General features: G+C 51.4%; 4 protein-coding genes across 4 annotated transcripts; 1 reads left to right on the top strand and 3 right to left on the bottom strand.

Moving 5' to 3' along the window:
* Positions 1 to 1,280: 1,280 nt before the first annotated feature.
* On the bottom strand, positions 1,281 to 5,048 carry TGAM01_v208225 (CAMKK protein kinase; the record flags this gene model as incomplete). Its single annotated transcript, XM_018809322.2, has 2 exons — positions 1,281 to 4,683; positions 4,816 to 5,048. The coding sequence occupies 2 exons, from the start codon at positions 5,046 to 5,048 to the stop codon at positions 1,281 to 1,283; spliced, it is 3,636 nt and encodes a 1,211-aa protein (XP_018657486.2).
* Positions 5,049 to 6,885: 1,837 nt separating this feature from the next.
* On the top strand, positions 6,886 to 7,884 carry TGAM01_v208224 (hypothetical protein; the record flags this gene model as incomplete). The annotated part of the gene is made up of 2 exons (XM_024550284.1): positions 6,886 to 7,740; positions 7,864 to 7,884. 2 exons carry the CDS (start codon positions 6,886 to 6,888, stop codon positions 7,882 to 7,884), a joined length of 876 nt encoding a protein of 291 aa, XP_024404991.1.
* A 1,310-nt stretch (positions 7,885 to 9,194) lies between these two features.
* TGAM01_v208223 (lipoate-protein ligase A) lies at positions 9,195 to 10,497 on the bottom strand (the record flags this gene model as incomplete). Its single annotated transcript, XM_018809320.1, has 2 exons — positions 9,195 to 9,440; positions 9,499 to 10,497. 2 exons carry the CDS (start codon positions 10,495 to 10,497, stop codon positions 9,195 to 9,197), a joined length of 1,245 nt encoding a protein of 414 aa, XP_018657484.1.
* A 989-nt stretch (positions 10,498 to 11,486) lies between these two features.
* TGAM01_v208222 (hypothetical protein) lies at positions 11,487 to 14,729 on the bottom strand (the record flags this gene model as incomplete). Its single annotated transcript, XM_024550283.1, has 3 exons — positions 11,487 to 13,790; positions 13,845 to 14,403; positions 14,620 to 14,729. The coding sequence occupies 3 exons, from the start codon at positions 14,727 to 14,729 to the stop codon at positions 11,487 to 11,489; spliced, it is 2,973 nt and encodes a 990-aa protein (XP_024404990.1).
* Between the last annotated feature and the right edge of the window lie 2,936 nt (positions 14,730 to 17,665).

Raw genomic sequence — 17,665 nt, 5'->3', positions numbered from 1 at the left:
ATTGGAAGAAAATGAATCAATCCCTTTTTGTCGAGTAAGGCATGCAGACAGGGTAGTATGTATCTTAGAGCAGGCGACCAATTACAAGCGTTTATCCAGCTTGCCTGGTAGCGAAAAACTACGCCAAGTCTCAGCAGAGCATCGATTGGCAGTGATGGCCGAAGCATCAAAGCAAGAAGACAAGGGAAGATATAATGAAGACGATGAGAAAGGGAAATCAACGCTTGTTCGCTTGAACACGCACGTGTGTGTACATGACAATGTACATGCACTCGTGCTTGCCTTCTAAAACACCATATTATTGTTGATGCCCGGCAGCCTCACAACGATCAGAGCGGTAAATGGCCTGAAACCATCATCACAAATTCGTACACAGCGAGCAAAAAGCAAGATCTAGAGTATAAGACAAAAAACGCATTCACATTACGCAACTAGCTACCAACGTCCCACCAAATCATTCTATAGCATTGCATTCGCCCATAAAAGCATATCGGGCAAATCCCATTCCTAACACTGCCCTACCCCCTCACGACCTAAAAAACAACAAACAAAAAAACGCCCCCATTATCCCAATACTCCATAAACCACAAACCTCCCGAAAAAGAAAACCTCAATCTCATACGTAACTGAAGTACCTGTAGTCCAATCAAGACAAAATGTGAAAAGACCAGTGAAAACGACAAGTAAAAGAAATAAGAGAAAAGAAAAATAGAAAATGAGAAGAAAAGTCGGTAAAAAGAAGATTAAGAGACCCCACGAAGAGAGATTCATTCTACTTCAGTCCTTCAAAAGAAAAGTACCAGTTGTTGTTGTTTTTGGTTGATATTTCAAGTCGGCAAGCAAACGAATAAACAAACAAATTAACCTCCAATGCAATGCAAAATAGCACAACGCCTCCCCATCCCAAAATTTAACCCCGGTTCCTCCTTCCCTTTCCTCCTCTTTCCAGTATTCAAGTAAAGGGGTATGCGACAATAAAGGAAAACACCAAAAATGTCCGGTAATCCGTCCCTTTTGAATAATGATGCAGATGATAATAATAATAATAATATGATGATGATGAAAAGATAGATAATGCCATCTTTGATTCATCCCCACACTCGTGTGTAGGTGTTCCAGCCATGCCAAGCGCTTGTACAAGTCCTCTTTCTGTCCGGTAATTATAAATGTATATATATTTCGCTTAAAGAAGAATGTCCACATGAAATACAAAAAAGAAGAACCGAACAGCGCTGTGGCCGACCCACCCAAAGTAATAAAGTTCCAGGTATGCCTTAGTTTCATGATCTTGGAGAGATGTCGACTCTCCTAGCAGTCTCATCACTTGCCGTGCTCATGTTTGTATCGCGTCGCCTAGCCTCAAAGGGCCGATGTCTGGTAGTAACTGGTGGCCGCTTCTTAGGCTTGGCCATCACTAAAAGTCCCTCATCGCTATCATCATCCTCTTCCTCCTCTTTGTGAGGATGGCTTGTCGGTGCCGGTGGACGCGTGTCATCAGTGCTCACTCGCAGCGGAACGCCTTCCATGGATGTATTGTTATCAAAGACTTGGTCAAGAGGAAAGCCATTAACCGGCTCCTTTGGCAGGGCGGGAGGAGTGAGCGAATCCTTGGTATCTAGAAATGCGCCTTGCGGGCCTACCGTACCTGGTCTCAGCAATAGCTCTCCTTCTAAATCTGCTGAAACAGAACTGGCACCGCTGAGAAGGGCAGGTAGCGATGGATCAGACTGAAAGGCGAGCATTCGATGGGGTGCATTCGTCGCTTGTGGGCAAGCAACCACGGGGCTAGCAGTTTCGCTTGGGCTAGTCAGCGGCGTCCCAAGATGATCCATGGACTCCGTGCTCGATGTCTTGGCGATTTCTATAGTGCCTCGGCGTGACTGAGCATCGGGTTGCCAATCTTGATGTGCAATACGTGACCACTGGCTCTCCGAGCCCATGTCCACTGAGCCGTCTTCACTCACATACGAGGCAGAATAGGTGGGACCGGGGCTTTTCAAGATGGAGGGGCGCGAAGGTGGCTTGATGTCAATGCCATTGGCCACTCGGTGAGCGGTAGTTGGGCGCTCCTGGGGTCTGTTGTGATGAAAGTTTGGGTCTGATTGAAGATGTCTGTGTTGCTGGTATGTAGAAGGATGCACGGCATGAGGCGACGAGGATAAGGGGGAAGATGAAAGTCCGTAGCTATATCTGTTTCTCCCCAGATCAACAGAGCGCATGGATCGCGTGCTTCGCAGGTTCGGAATGTTTCCAGGGGCCACAGAGGTGTTGAGGGCTACTTGAGGCGTAGCTCGTTTGTCGTGGCTCGCAAAGAGACTACGGTCTGCAGAAGGGGAGCGGAAAGTGCTTTGGCCTAGAGCGTTGAGCTCTGCTCTTGCGCTTGGCAACTCGAGCTGGAAAGAAGTACGCCTCTCATACAAAGGAGTCGCTGGGACTGTGTGAGGTCCACCAATGTGAGGAGTCAGAGGCAAGAACTGCGGGCCATTTCTAGCACGTATGGTGCCTCCGTTGCGGCCATTCGCGCGACTAGCAGAAGGGCGAAATTCCGACGTTGCCGCCTCATCCAGCTCACTATGAGAGCGGCCTCGAGTGACAACGGATGGTGTTTCACGCAAGACAGTAGCCAGGGGATCGTATGCTGCAGGTTCTCCGCCAACATTGGCCGCCGCCACAGAATCAGAAAAGCGCGGGTCAACATTTGACAAAAAGTCCTTGTCCAAAGGGGGAAGCAAGTCGCCCACGTGAATGCTGCGGCGTCTATCGAGGTAAGGAGTGGGAGGCATCGTAGCAGGAAGCGGTGGCGCGGCGGCGGGAACAGGCCGCGGCAAGCTGTCGCCTCCAGAACTCGCGACACTACTCGTAGCCCTTTTACGTGTTCGACTCTCGCTGCGGTCGACCAATGGATGCACGACTCTCGCGATGGTCTTCTTGACGGCCGATCGAGCACGTTCGAGAAAGGTGAGAGGCACGACAGCAGAAGAAACTTCCTTCTCATTGACGAGAATCTTGCTACCACTGGTTGGCTTGGCCGGGTCCGTCTCTTCCAGCCACTGTCTTGGGTTGGAGAGTCCTTGGAGAACCCATGGGTGCCGCTTGATGTCCTTGAGGCGGATTCGCTTTTCTGGATTCTTGGTGAGCATCTTGCGCAACAAATCGTACAAAAGGCCGTCCACGTCTTCGTATTGAACGTCGTTGTCATCGCGATAGGGGTACGTGTTCTGGCGCTTGTACAGAGACGTTACTGCTGGGGAGGTTGAGGGGTCCACGGGCATCAGTCTCCTGCGCGGAATGTACACTTCCTCGGTTGCAATCTTCCTGAACATTTGAAATTCGTCCTCTGCCAGGAAAGGGATGCGCGCGTAGATGAGACAGTAGAGAGTTACGCCTAGGGACCATATATCGATCTGTTCAGACACCTTGGGCTGGGGTTCGTCTGGGTCAGTGTAGCAAAGCTCCGGGGCAAAAAAGGCCGGGGTGCCAACGGTCTTGGAAAGCTCCAGGTCATCATCGAAGTCCTGGGCTTCTGACTCGGATACCAAATCATCAGGTTCACCGTCACGATTAGGTCGGCCGAAATAGGAAACACCAAAGTCGGAAATCTTGACGCGGTGGTCTTTGCTCCACAGCAAATTGGCAGGTTTGATATCACGGTGGACAACGCCATGGTAGTGCAAATATTCAAGGCCTAGCACAGTGTCGCGGAATGCAGACCGTGCCTGGTCAAAAGTGAAGCAAGGAACATAGGAAAAGTCGTCAGCAAAGGGGTCGTATGCACGAGGATTGTAGTCGATGGAGGACATGTGGGAGATGATGGAGTCGGCCATGCTGGGGGACCGTTCGCGAAAGCTCATGGTCTCATTGTTTGCATAGGACCCCCCAAACACGGATCCCTCCAGGGCGCTGGTGGACATTGCTGGTTGGGAGGGGCCGGGAGTAACATGGTCATCCTGCCATTCGTCTTCTTCTCTGGGGTGAATGCCTGAAGTGCCGGGCGAGGAAGAGTTGGAATAGGAGCGGGATGGAGCCAGAGAGGACCGGCGGGAGATTGGCTGGGACATGGAGCCCTCAGTGGCAGCAAAGTCATCCTTGGAGGAGATACGGGACCAAGGGCTTCCGGTGCTGATGTCGTCGGCAGCACCGTGCTCAACGCTCCAGTACTCATTTGGACCACTGTAGTGTTGGGCCATCCTGGCTCGCTTGATCTCTTTGAGGGCCTGGCGTCGCTCGAGATACTGGTCGTAGATCTGCTCTTCCTTACTGGGCGCCTCTCCGTTGACTTCGCGCTCGGCTCGCTTCCGTTCATACGAGCAGACATGGGGCAGTCCCTTCTTACGCCATACAATCTCGCCCAGCTCCACGTGCTCCAACACCATGTAAATCTTTTTGAGCTCGGGATCGTCAATGACTTCGAGGAGGGCGACGACATTGGGGTGTCGGATCTTCTTGAGGATGGCGATTTCCTTCTTGGTCTTGTCCTGGGGAGACAGGGCCGTGAGCTTACCAAGACGGCGTTTCTTGGAAAAGCGCGGGATAATTTTGATGGCAACGTTCTCACTGGTAGTGAGATTGCGGGCCAGCTTCACCTTGCCGTGCATTCCACGACCAATCTCTTCGATAACCTCATATTGATTGATTGATTTGCGGCCGGTGACGGTGTCCGAGTCGATGAGAGCTTTATGGGTCCTGTAATTGAGGGAGAAAAATTCATCAGCTAGTGTGTCTCAAGGGCGGCAGTAGAATGCCGCTGTTGCAACGCTGTCGAGAAAAACAACAACGAATTCGTTGCGGAAGCAGAGAAAAGACAAGCAAACATACTCTCTGACTCGGTGAGTCTGCAGCGGGTGCAAGTAGGGGCTGTCGAACGGGGGAGCTGGCGTGTTGCTCTCGGAGAGGGACGAGGTCGGGATATGGTGGGCGTGCCTGGCAACCGGGCTGAAGAGACCCGGCGATGTCGTGGGCGTGCTGCTGGCGGTGCGCAGGGGAAGCGAAGACAATTGAGACAGTTGCGTGTAGAGAGCCGGCTTTGGCTGCGGCTGCTGGCTGTCCATGGCGGAGGGCGGATCGCAGCGAGGTGCTGTCGGTGATCTCGAGGAGGGGAGCGTGAGGGTTGGCGGGACGGCTCGCGAGAAGGGAGGATGCCTCGAATACAGGCCGAATCACAGCGCTGGTCAGGGAGGCACCTCACTAACGAAGCATCGTCTTTGTGCAGACTGCGTCGAGGGGCTCCTGGCAGGCGAGGAGCACCAGAGGCGGGAGCTGAGGGAAGCGGAAACGCTGGCGATAACGATGCAGGCGAGGCGAGGCTATGCGATAGGTGCAGACAGAGACTGAGACTGAGACGGGGCTCTGAGCAACGGCGAGACAAAACGATGCAGGCGACGGTGTCTAGTAGAGGCACGCTTGTTGGTGGTGAGGCCTTTCGAGCAGAGGTCGAGTCCTGTCTTGCTTCTGCTTTTCACTAAGTGGGCAATGTTGGATTGGATATGGGGCAAAAAGCGAGCATGAAGGCGGCGAACGGCCTTGGAGCGGGCTGGCCAAAAGCGGATTTGCGGTTGGCACAGTCTGAGCTGGGGCGGGGCGCGGGCCGCGTACGGAGTACCGCGTGCTGCAGTACCCTTGGCAGGGATGGCTGGAGCGCTGGTCGGCGGCGTCGTAGGGGATGGAAGGCGCTGGAGCCGAGGTTTGAAGGGCCAGACAGTTGGGAAAAAGGGAGCGGTACTCGGCGCCAAAGTACCAAAGATAAGATCAATAGCGCGGCAGCGATTAGCACGCCTGGCGGTTGATAGTGTGGCAGCGATCCGTTTAGCACTAAACCTTCTTGACGCTCCGCTAGCAATAGCAGCACTCCTTGTAAGCAGCGAGCATTTGCAATGATTGTTTTGCGATTCTGTCAATATTACGAATCAGACAACGCCATGAATGTGCATCGCATGGGCGCAACGATTACGGAGCACATGCCTGCTGCAGGTAAACACTGCATAGAGACAGACTCTTGTTGCCGGGCACATGCCTGGACAGCCCCCTTATTCTGCGGATTATCCTGACGTCTCTCCTCGCAATACCTCTTTGCAGCGCCATGGCCCCATTTGCGCCCCATGGTTCTACGTCTGCAGCCAGGTTTCTGTCGCCAGCAGCTCCACGCTGCTTCATACCTCATACCTCAGACCTCACATTCGACGCTCTTCCGCAGCAGCCAGCAGGACCCGCAGCCGCATGTACCGTCTCGCGCCAGGGACGTCACCACGGGCCATTAATCTCGCAGCGCGGCCGAATCATGGCGCTGCGCTGCGCACTTATCTCTGGCCGTGGTGGTGGGCAAAGGCGAAAGTCGGAGCACACGCATGTGGGACAGGCGATGCAATTACCTAAGGCAGAGATAAGTGCTGGGCCGCGGCCAATTGGACGATCGCACTGTGCCGGCCGGGTGACGAGTCACATCTGCTAAATTGCAATCAGCGTCCGCGCAGCGTCTTGGGTGGCAGAAGATGCGCGCCGGGGCCGTGCGCGATGTACAGTGCACTGTGCGATAAGGGGACTGTGGCGGCCGTCAACGGTGGACATTGTCATCGACATCATTTTCGACAGTTTGGAGTCTTGGTGGTCGAGCTGATGGATGCTTGCTGCGCTTAGGTAATGGTCGCAGCCAATCACACGGCCGCCTCCCCTCTTTTCCCTGCAGCCTGTTTCTCCGGAGAAGTTCCCCCGGCTTTGCCGTCCCGGTGTCATTCCAATCAGGTTTTCCTCTCTTGCAGAGCACTCAAACTTAATCACGCCTCCATCTGCGATAGACTGCCAACGACCAGTAGCAGTACTTCGTATAGTACCTACTCGGCACCCTAATTATAGACGTCGCTCAACGCTCACTCAACAAACAGCCGCTCCAACATGGGGAGGCGAGGCCGCCCTTCACTCAATATCACGCCAGAGGAGCGGCTCCAGCGCAGACGATCGCAGCTCGTTGCCTCTCAACGAAAGCGCAGGGCCCACAAACGCCTGTTATCCCAGCCGTCTACGTCTACGGCAACATCCGAGGGGCTTCTACCGGCTGTACCGACTGCGCTGCCCGTCTATGATGCCATGATGCCGGGGCACCGCGCGGGAGTCGCCGTGTCTCGGCCGCAAGGCGTCGAAGCCACCACAAACACAACCGCAAACGAAGCATCGTCTCCGAGCGCTCGGTCGCCGCCTGCAATCTGTCACCGTTGCGGATCGGCCCCCCTCGACACGGCCGCAATACCCGCGGCCGTGTCGCCCACTTCACCGGCAAGTCTTTTGAGGACTCGCCAACTTGGAACAGATACTCATGCGTTATCCTCTAGACTCGCGAGCCCGATGCCGCCATCTTCAATATGGGCTGACACCAACGCGAACGAGCCCGATGCGGGCACCGACAAAGCCTCTTTTACATTCATAGCCAGTCATGCGTCATTATATGACCGGGGATTCGATTCCTTCGATTGTGTTGGCAGTAATACTCTACTAAGCGAGGAACTCGAAACGAGCGCGGCATGGCTGAAACGCCCCGCGCACGCATTCGCGACAGGGATAGACAATGTCTTTTTCCCAGGGCGGGCGACCTTTACCGCAGACTCTCTGTGGATGCCATCACCTTCTCTATTGGAGGACGACGGCCCGATGTTGACTGGCGCGACATTGTGCGGCCCAATCCTAGAGGCATGCAGCCCGATGTTGAGTGACGATGGCATTGAGTTTTGGACGCCATGGACGGGAGCTAAGCAAGTAAGTTTCTCTTGATTCTTTATCTCTTTATCTGAGAACCTAGAACCTGAAACGCACGTTGATGGTTGATGGCATTTACACTTTTTTTAAGACTAATTGCTAACCTTCTTATCTTTGCGCCAGGCGATCCCTATGGGCTTTTGAGATGTATTCTTGCACGCGCAACCGAGCGCCGCAAACGAATATCGACGGAATCTCACACTTGCATTAGCATTAGTCGGAGATCGACTTTACCATTTGCTCGGGCATTTTCAAGCTCCACATCCCCGGAAATTGATACGCAGATTTGTGGAAGCATGTGATATTGGCGCAGCATTACTAAAGTACAATGGGTTTTAATACGGAGAGCTATGGTGGAGACAGAGCTGGATAAGGTCACAAACTCGGTAATCAGAAATGAAATCGGAAACCAAAGAGTGAATGAAAAGCCTGCTTTTTCTGCAAACTGCCTGTGTCTGATTAGTGGTAGCCTGTCATTTGCTCAGCTGGCTATTTTTAGGGCCCGCATGACATGACGGCTTAGATACGGCATACTAGTAATCGTCAACGGGCGTTTTGTCTTGGGTACGGTACACAGTATCACAATTCTGGCCTTGCCCATTGTGTGTCACCCATTGTGTGTGACGCCAAGGATGGGATTTTATTACAGGTAGTCTTTATTGGTCGAACCGCCGCACTGGAAGGATGCGGAACAATAGAGAGATTTATAACTTGAAACTTGGAAACTCCTTTCTGGGTTGATTATTGCTACCTACCTGTTCGTGGCAGTGCGTGACTCAGGTTTGTCATACAAACACGCGTTTGAAAGCACGTGTGCCCATTTTCTTTCTAGTAGAATGTGGTGGGTGGGAGGATTTGAAGTGCCGATGCTACGCGTTCGTAGTTGGATGTGATGGATGCAGGTTATTGGTGAAGCTGGGCGGCAGTTGATACTATTGTTGCTGCTAAATTTGATGCTAGCAGGATTGCGAGCGCAAAACTGGCCTTTTGCGTTTGTATTATGGGTTTGGGTGGTTTGCGAGAAGTGATTGATCATGATGCTAGTGATACACTCCTACGTGTCGCATTCTGTGGTTTACATGTACTTTCGCTGAGCTGTATCCCTGGGGCGAGACAAGTCGGCGAAGAGGGATCAACACTCCGCTTTCTCGATCCTTTGCGAAGAGATAATGTGTGAAACTGTTGAGGTCGGGACTTTGTTTTGTGTCTGAATGTGGACCAATCACGGTGTTGTTGAAGATGATGTGCCGTACTGTTTATGTCCTGCTTGGTAGCACTTCAAAGCCTGGTGATGAATGCAGCGAAGATGACGATGATATGAAAGACGAAGAAACACATGGTGAACATGAATGAGTCAAGGCAGGATTTATGAAACTGCCTGATTTTGCTTTCACAGAATGGTCATGATATATATACTTCTATTAGTACAAGTATCAACATCTTCTACCAAGTATCTACATCTCTTTTGGCGACATCCGGGCATATTCAGCACCAAACATGCCATTCAACCACTCTCCCGCTTCCTTGCTAACACTGTCTCCAAGGCCAGCTCGGTTCAATGATTCTGTCCAATTCATAATCTCCCATACAGACGTCCCTTGGAACACAGAGGCATCCAATCCGTTGATGGCAGCTCCGTCGCTATGCTTGATGCTCATGTCTTCTATAACGCCATGTCTCGCGGAAAGATGCATGTTTAGCTTGAAATAGCGCGTTAGTATTTAGACATTGGTTCGTATAGATAGCTTGATAGCTTACATCAAATGGCAACTCTGGCCGAGGCCGAGGATCATCCTCCGTCGGATGCGTCGAAAACGTAAACTTTGGCGTCTGGCCCCAAATCCAGCTCTTGGATTTCAGCTCGCGGTAGCCCTTTTGCACTTCATCCACTTCAAGCGCCGTGTCGTCAAATTCACCGCGGAAGTCAACATCGCCATACATGTTTTCAAACTCTCTCACCACGGCGTCTTGAAACTCTTGGTTATCCAAGTCAATGTTCCTGACTGGGCTGCGTACGCTGTCGACGCCGCGGGCATCGATGTATCCCAGGGCTGGAGATCGTAATAAACCAGAGATGCTGGTGAGGTTGGGGCTGTTAAGAAGACATGTCCCGTGATGCAGTGATCGTAGGCGTGTGAGCTTATAAGCCGAGCCGGAGATTTTATACGTCTCCATATCGGCAGCAGCTTTTGACGCCACGTCCATGACAATATCATGTCTCTCATTAACGCGCGTATTCGGCCTTCCAAGAGCTTTCAACGCGCGCACAACCATTTCAGCGTGTTTATCCCGGTCAAACCGCTCCGGCGGGCAAATCACGCTGAAATTAACATTGCCCGCATCGTGAAAAACAGCACCTCCTCCAGATCTCCGGCGCACCAATTGGATAGGCGAATCAGTCCAGCCAACACTAGACGGCTGCTGGGCAATTTGCGCGAGGCGGTTCAGGTTCACCTGCAGCCAGGGATTCTGGTTGCGGCCAAAGATGATGCTGGGCGCGTTGACGTAGAGCGTGAGGACGGTGGAGTCCGGGGGCGTGATTTGGAGGAGGCGGTGCTCGACGGAGAGGTTGAGGAAGGGGTCGGTGGATTTGGAGAGGTAGATTTGGGTTTTGTGGGAGGGGTGGGAGGCGGAGGCTGTGAGGTAGGAGAAGCGAGATGTCGAGGCTGAAGAGGAGGATGAGGCTGGATGTCGTGGTGAGATGATGGTTGGTAGCCGTGCAGTGGCCCTAGGCCTTGATAATTGTGGGATCCTCATTGGATGGAGGGTGATGGAGGATGGTGATGAGTTAAGGGTATATGCAACTTGTTGAGAGCATCATGAATGATTGTTGTGGGTTTGCATTGGCATGAAAATTGAAGATGTTGTTATTCTTTCAAGTTGATGAGTTTCTATGCTAAGAAGTCAAGCTAGCACGCTAGTAGTTGTCAAGTCTCTACACACTCAATCATCAACCTCAACTATCTTGGACCAATTAGAGTAAAACACACCCTCTCATAATTCTACAAAAAAATCATATAAGTTTCATATTCCTTAGATAATGTTCACTGCTCTATTCATCATGAATAATACCCCATCCCGCCTTTTCGTCTCATTCCCGAAACTGCAGGGTAAGGCTACATGAAAAATGCCTGTATTTGCCCCTCCAACTTGCATCCAGGGTCCTAGCACAGCCCAGGGCCCCCCCTACAGCATTGTCCAACCGCTGTAAATCGGCTTCGGACAAAACACGGGAGAATCCCTGCCAGATGCACGTCAGACGGCACTCCAAGATTTTTGCGAGCCGGACCCTGAAGCCGGCTTGATATTATCAGCCTGCAGTCAGCATTTCTCGTATTTTGTATTACTGTAGATTTGTATTCTGCCTTTCTCTAAATTCAGTGTCTAGGTACTGAGGACAGCCCTGAAAGGTCCATATGGGTAGGTAACTAGATTTGTAGATATGCACACGCTACAGCAATGCAGCTTTCAACCACATCTGATCACACAAATCGGGGAAGAAGCAAAGTAAATCCTGCTACAACTCGCACATCAAACCTGATATCCAAAATGCTGTAGACATTATATATACGTATATATCAGTTACCCAAAACACTACGCCGGATTTTGCATCGCTAGTATGACCAAGCGCCAAAACACCTACCCATCATAACTGTCCTCCAGAAATTCACTACCACCTTCATCTTGATAAATGAATGATAGATGACGCAGTTTAGTGCTTGGAAACTCATATGCTTCTATTCAGCCTATCCAGATTCCTGATGCTCATCAAACAGCCCTCCCAGTACATCACTAGGAATATACTCCAGCCACCCACCCATAAGATCCGGCTGTTGTAATCCAAGAGCTCCAATATCGATATCCTGGCTGTCAAATGTGATGGCGTCCATGTTGCCCATAATCGGACCCCACGGCTGGTAGGCCATATTCTGTGCATAGTACAAGCTGTTATGAGCTCCTCCCGTAGTAGCAGCAGCGCTAGTCACGGCCGTTGAACTCATCATGCCTCGAGAATTGGTGCCATTGACTGAGACGTTGTAAGCGTCGTATCTCCCGGATCCCTGACCCAGACCTGCGTAGCCAGCAGGCAGCTCTTCGTTCTCTTCCTTGATATCTTCAAAGCTCATAATATTGCGTGAAGCCACGCCGGTAGCATTCATCGAGTTAGTAGTAGCGTACGCCGGCCGTCGGGGAGAGTTCCGGATTGCCGAAATGTTTGGCTGTGGAATAGGAGGAGAAAACATGCCCACTTCTGGCATTGCAGGTCGAATAGAGTCGTAGGTGATGCTTCCCGGTGATTCACTGGCTGGTCTCGCCATAGTGTGCGAAGTGGGAGGGTATCCGGTAGGAGGTACTGCGTTGGAGTTGAATGCCTGATACATGAGTGTCAGGCTCGAATTCGGTGAATGATTTGTTCCGGATAAACTGAAGGCGATTGGTGAGCCGGCAATCTTTGGTGATGATTGCTTCTCCAACCGAGAAAGCTGCTCGCCAATAGACGGCCGAGCTGGCGGCAATTTGGTGCTCTCATACTCCTCTACGGTATATGTCTCACAGTCCCATTTGCCTTTTGATTTTTGATCCAAGACAGTGAGAATGTACGTCACACCGCCCCAGTATGACTGAATCTGCTGTAAAGAGTTGTAGCATTTTTGATAGTTTTGATTTGCCGCCGAAGCGAGGAGCGAGTGTCGAGACTGTTTGGTATTAGGTTTGGCCTGCTGCTTGCGGTTCGCATTGGAGTTTGAGGCGGAAGGCGTTCCCTCTCTGGATGATCCTTCAGACGCATTGGTGGCGCTGGATTCCATGAGAAAAGCGCACGCGGCAATGTAGATGGGTTGATTGGTGAATGGATTGCCTATGAAACTCTTGGGGTCGATCAAGTCGGCAAAAGATAGGATATCGCAAATGGTCTTGGCGCTGCTCATGCTCAGTTCACGGCTATCAGAGAGGAGCTGGAGCTCGCTTCTCAGTTCGCAAAAGGGGGTTAGAAGGGTTGGCTGGTGCAAGATGATGAAGAGCGCGTGGAACCAAAAGTGAAGGAGGATAAAGTTGGTGCCCTGGCCCATTCCAAGATATGTCTTGAAGTTGCTAACGTTAAACTGAAGTCGTGGGTCCCAGTGTTTGTACATTCTCGTTAGCCGGTGTTCCATATCAGACAGCTGATCCCATTTATCCTGCGTAAGATCCTGGGCGTTGTGCAGATTATTCAAAACATCGCACACCTGGCCGTAGAGATTGATGATTTTGACAAAAACTGGAAACGGGTTGGGCCACCCAGTCATCAAGTCATTGTTGGATTCGGGGAAAGCAAGCTCGTAATCGCCGTCTCGTATAGTGACCGGACGTCCTGTGCCAGAAGAGATGACTCTATCCAAGATGAATACGGACCAAAATGTGTCGATGCGCTCTTGTTCCACCTCTTTCTGCTCTTGCGGGCTGAGCGTGTCGATACCGTCAGTTTTATGAGCTTCTGGGCTCTCGTGGTCATCGTCATTGGCGCGGCTTCGATGTCGGGTGTACCAGGGATCTTTCTCGCCCTGGTACTGGATTCCCACGCACTTTTGAAGACCAAGATCGACGGCCATGCGTATAGCCAGGCCCAAGTACATCCACAGCGCGCTATCTTGGTTGGCGCCAAAGCCTTCATATGCCATGAGCAGGCAGGCTTGGACAGCGCCTACAGAAGGACAGGGGAAGGTATCGACAGTGGCTTGTCTGGCTCTCTGCGCAAAGACTTGGCCCCTCTCTGTTCGGGGCATCTTGTCGTTGCCACCAGTCAGAATATGGTTATCTGAGAAGCGCGCCGAAATGGCACACACGGCATCTACCAAGATTGGCTCGACGCGCTTCTCCTTGACATGGCGCAGAAACTTTTCCTTATTGAGAAAAGGGTAGTTGCAGCCAACATCGTTGAAGAATGCAGTGGTTAGTTGGATAATGAGGGGATGGACCGGGGCGGGGTTGTTCGGATCATAAGATGGAATGTCTTCACGGACAATGTCGCTATCCACGGCCGAGCCACTGGCTATGACGCCGCTTGGAGTGGACTGGAGCGAAGGGTTAGAATGCGAGCCCCCAGTAGACCGACGTCGATCGCGTACGGACACCACCATTTGCTTGAATCCTGGGACGATGGCCGTGGAGCCAAAGTATCGGAAGTAGGGGATGCGACGGCTGGGAATGACCCGCCGTAGAGTGGGAGAGCTGGGTATATCATCGGAGGTAGCTGAAGGGTGAGCCTGGTGATGGCTCACCACACGATGTTGGTGATTGAATACAGGAGATTGGTGTGGTTCTATATCGTTGGGTTTGCCATCGGCGCTTATTTCAATGCTTGGCGCAATGTTGGATGTTCTCGAAATCAGCGGTGGTCGTGAAGCCGAGGAGGCAGACGCTGGCGCATGGTCTCTTCTTGATGACGTCGGATGAGTCTCGGACGCGGTCCCAGCATGTTTCATTGCCACATCGTCATCGTCTTCTGCTTGGTTGATTTCTTCATTCGGTGCATCGTCTTCTTCGCCCGTCCTCAGTCCGGAGGGGTCGACACCATCTCTCCTATCCTCAGGATAGCCCAGGCACTGGTGTCCGTTCTTGGTGCATGTCGAGCATTGCGGCCGTTCGCCGGCGCATCTTGTTTTACGCCTTCGGCAGGTCAGGCATCTGCGTCGCAAGAAATCAGAGCCGCTGTTAGCATGATATTGTGTTTATTCGTTTGTTGTGTTGGTGCTGGAAGGGGGGAAAGCTGAAGATGCTGCTTATTCGCCACCATTACTCGAACCAGTTGAGGGGCAAAACAGACAAGAGACAAGACGACATATGGACAGAAGAGCAGCCGTGATGCGAGATGGCCAGGAAAGAAGAGGTCAGTGGACTTACGCCGCATTGATTCTGCGCCGCTTGGACGGCGGCTGGCCCTGGTTATGGACAAAGCGAATCGGGCGAGGCGGGGGACCTGAATCCGGGCGGTTGTTGAGCAGCGTGGTCATGGCTAGACCATGACGGTGATGATGCGGAGCATAAGACTCTGCGTCTGGCTTTGCGTCGGCCTGAGATGGACGGGGGCGGAAGCGGGAAACGGCGGACGGGGGAGCGAGATTGGGCGCAAATCTGGCAATCTAGCCGCCGGATAGCTTGATTTGGCGATATCGTGACGAACGGATGGAGCTCGGCGAAGTCGAGGCGTGTCGCACAGCAGACGGGAGATTGATTAGGCGTGATTGACCAGCAAAGTATTAGGTATTCGTCATTGAGATTAAGGCATTAATTAGGTCGTATGTATGTATGTGCGAATAAAAATAGAAACAGCATGTAGAGAAACTAGGGATATGCGTTGAAACAGCGTCGCTGGGCTGGAATTGTTCGTGGGATGGAGTTGGAAAGAATGGGGTCGCTATTCTTTTGGCTGTGGGTAAAAACGGACGCTCCAGCACACAATGCAGCGCTAAAGAGGAGGCGAGCTCCAGGGCCCTTTGGCGCACCGCATGCACACCCTGTGCGGGAAGCTCCAGCGATGCGAAAGTGACTTTTGGCGCCGCAACCTGCTTTGCGTGCACTGACTGACGCTGATGTGCAGAGCGCAGAGCGCAGAGCCAAGGTACTCCATACTCGGCGGCAGATGGGCATCTAGCGGCAAACTCAGGTACCCGGTACCCACAGCGAGGTGCATGCTGCCGAGCTGCATCCTGTGCCGTGCCCCGGATCCTGATCCTGATCCTGCTGCCAGCATGCAGCAGAGCAGAGTCTCAGTTCGGCAGGCCGGCTTCTAGAAATCTTCTATCGGTTAGATGGTGTTTGGCATAAATTGCGAATGAGATTTTGTTAATTCTGAAGGATCGATCCTATACGACTTGGATATGCTCGGCCGTCAGAAATTGCACCGGTACTTGCTTATGCTGGTCCTTGAGAAGTTGCCGATCCCAGCACCGCATCAACACTACAATGCTTAACTTGTACGATCTACCCCCCTCTATGCAACCTAAATTCAAGAAATGTCTTGGCCATGGGTCTCTCGCCTTTGTATATCGGTCTTATCTTGTGTGACCATTAGCAGGATCGCAATTGCCTGCAGTCCATTGTTATACCACCGTATAACATGACACAGCACTGCACAAACAACATTAAGACACGATAATAGGGGATACACATACACAGCGTTTGCCCCAACGCCCGCTCTTCCGATTCCGAGAAGCATCCATCCATATCAATCCCCGCATTCTGCCAGTGGGTAGCATCGAGCATCACCCCGGCCACTTTGGGCGTTACAGCCTTAGCATCAATCTCATCTGATTTGAGCGGCACATTTCGATGCTGTCGTCGAAATGACCAATAGCCTATCTACCCAACACTAACTTCCTAAATAGGCATCGTCAACGAAGGATGCCTTACAAGGAAAAAGACAAGCAAAAGCCAAGACGATGGCAGCTGGCGACTATTTCTCTTGGCCTGGCCTTCAGGCTATTCTAACCATTCGTGGCATGATGTTTTTCTAGCCCGAGCCAGCATTATAAAGCATGGAAGCGTTGACTTGATTCGTATTCTTGACTCGGCTTCACGTGCCCACTTGTTCTGGCTTTTATTCTTCTGCCTAATGACTAGAACTAGCCGTCTTCTGCCATTACTTTCTCTCTCTCTTTCTTTCCTTTCTAGCTTAAAGTGAATCTAATTTTCATATACGAGGTGGCATTCGTCATACGGAGTCTACTAGCAAAGATGCTAAACACGTAGCACTGCTACTAGTATTAGTAGTATTCCCCATGTCTTTAGCAAGTAAAGTCTCCAGCCAAGTTCAATGCTCAGCGATAGCCGTCCATGGAGCTATACCTAGCCAGCCCACAAATCCCACCCTCAGCAGATCGCCAATCCTCTGCCTTTGCCCTTCTCATCCATAGGTACCTAGCGAAATACGGCTCCGTACCGACATCGCTCCAAGTTTTCCTGTCATGCAGGGCAATCCTGCACTAGACCGACTCTCCAGGGCCAAGGGTTGGTTCTTAATGACTTTCTTCTTCTCCATCTTTCTATCTGATCTTGTGACCTCCAAAATTTCCCCTAACGCTGTGGATAGAGCCCATATTTCCTACTAATTATGTACCTAATAGCCATGCAGCTGCACCTCTCCTTTTACTGTACCAAAGAAAACGAGGGGCCATCCAATCCATGCATCGTCTAAAACACTAGAGTAGGTAACGCAAGCCACCTCTCGTAGTCGCATTCTTTTGCTTCTTCTGCCTCTGCCCGCCCCTGCCATGTTGCAAAGCAGCGAGATCCATGTTCCGATCCCATAGTGCTTACTAGTTTTCTACCACTAGCAATGTTTGCCCTTTTTTGCCATCTGCCATTCAAACCAAAACCCTGTCACTTTTTGAACTGACAGCGTCAAGGCGTAGATGCTGTCATGATGGATGTCCCAACAAGCTAACATGTATCCTGCGCCGTGGCACTCGCGCACATGGGAAACTCTAAAACTCTATTTCTTCTAGAATAATCCAATTTACGCCGAAATTCGCAGATAAGTACACAGTGTTTAGCGACACTGTACTGAATTATCATCGTGGAGGTATCCCTCAAACCCACATATCTCTATGAGGTTTATTTTAGTTTTATACGTTAATGCTTAATCTGAGATTCATATCTTTTCCGTTCTCTTGAAAAAGTATCATTTCTTTTTTTCGCTATAGGAAGCGCGTTTTAAATACTCCAGTCCCCGCCCGTCCGCCGTGATAACATCCCCAACGCCTCATGCGAAACTGAAGCCAGCTGTAAGTGACGTAGTAATCCCTCGCCTATTCACCCAGCGCAGCTTGTCGTAGTCTCGAAAAAATTAATCCCTTTGATTCGCTCCCATCCATGCCGTGGTTACAAAGCTTTCATTATACAATCTGCAATGCGTCATCGCTCCCATGATTCGCGCTGCTCATTATGT

The sequence above is a fragment of the Trichoderma gamsii genome, assembly GCF_001481775.2.
Source record: "Trichoderma gamsii strain T6085 chromosome Unknown Scaffold_33.2, whole genome shotgun sequence".
Lineage (NCBI taxonomy): Eukaryota > Fungi > Ascomycota > Sordariomycetes > Hypocreales > Hypocreaceae > Trichoderma > Trichoderma gamsii.
This window is presented reverse-complemented; position numbering and strand designations above follow the sequence as displayed.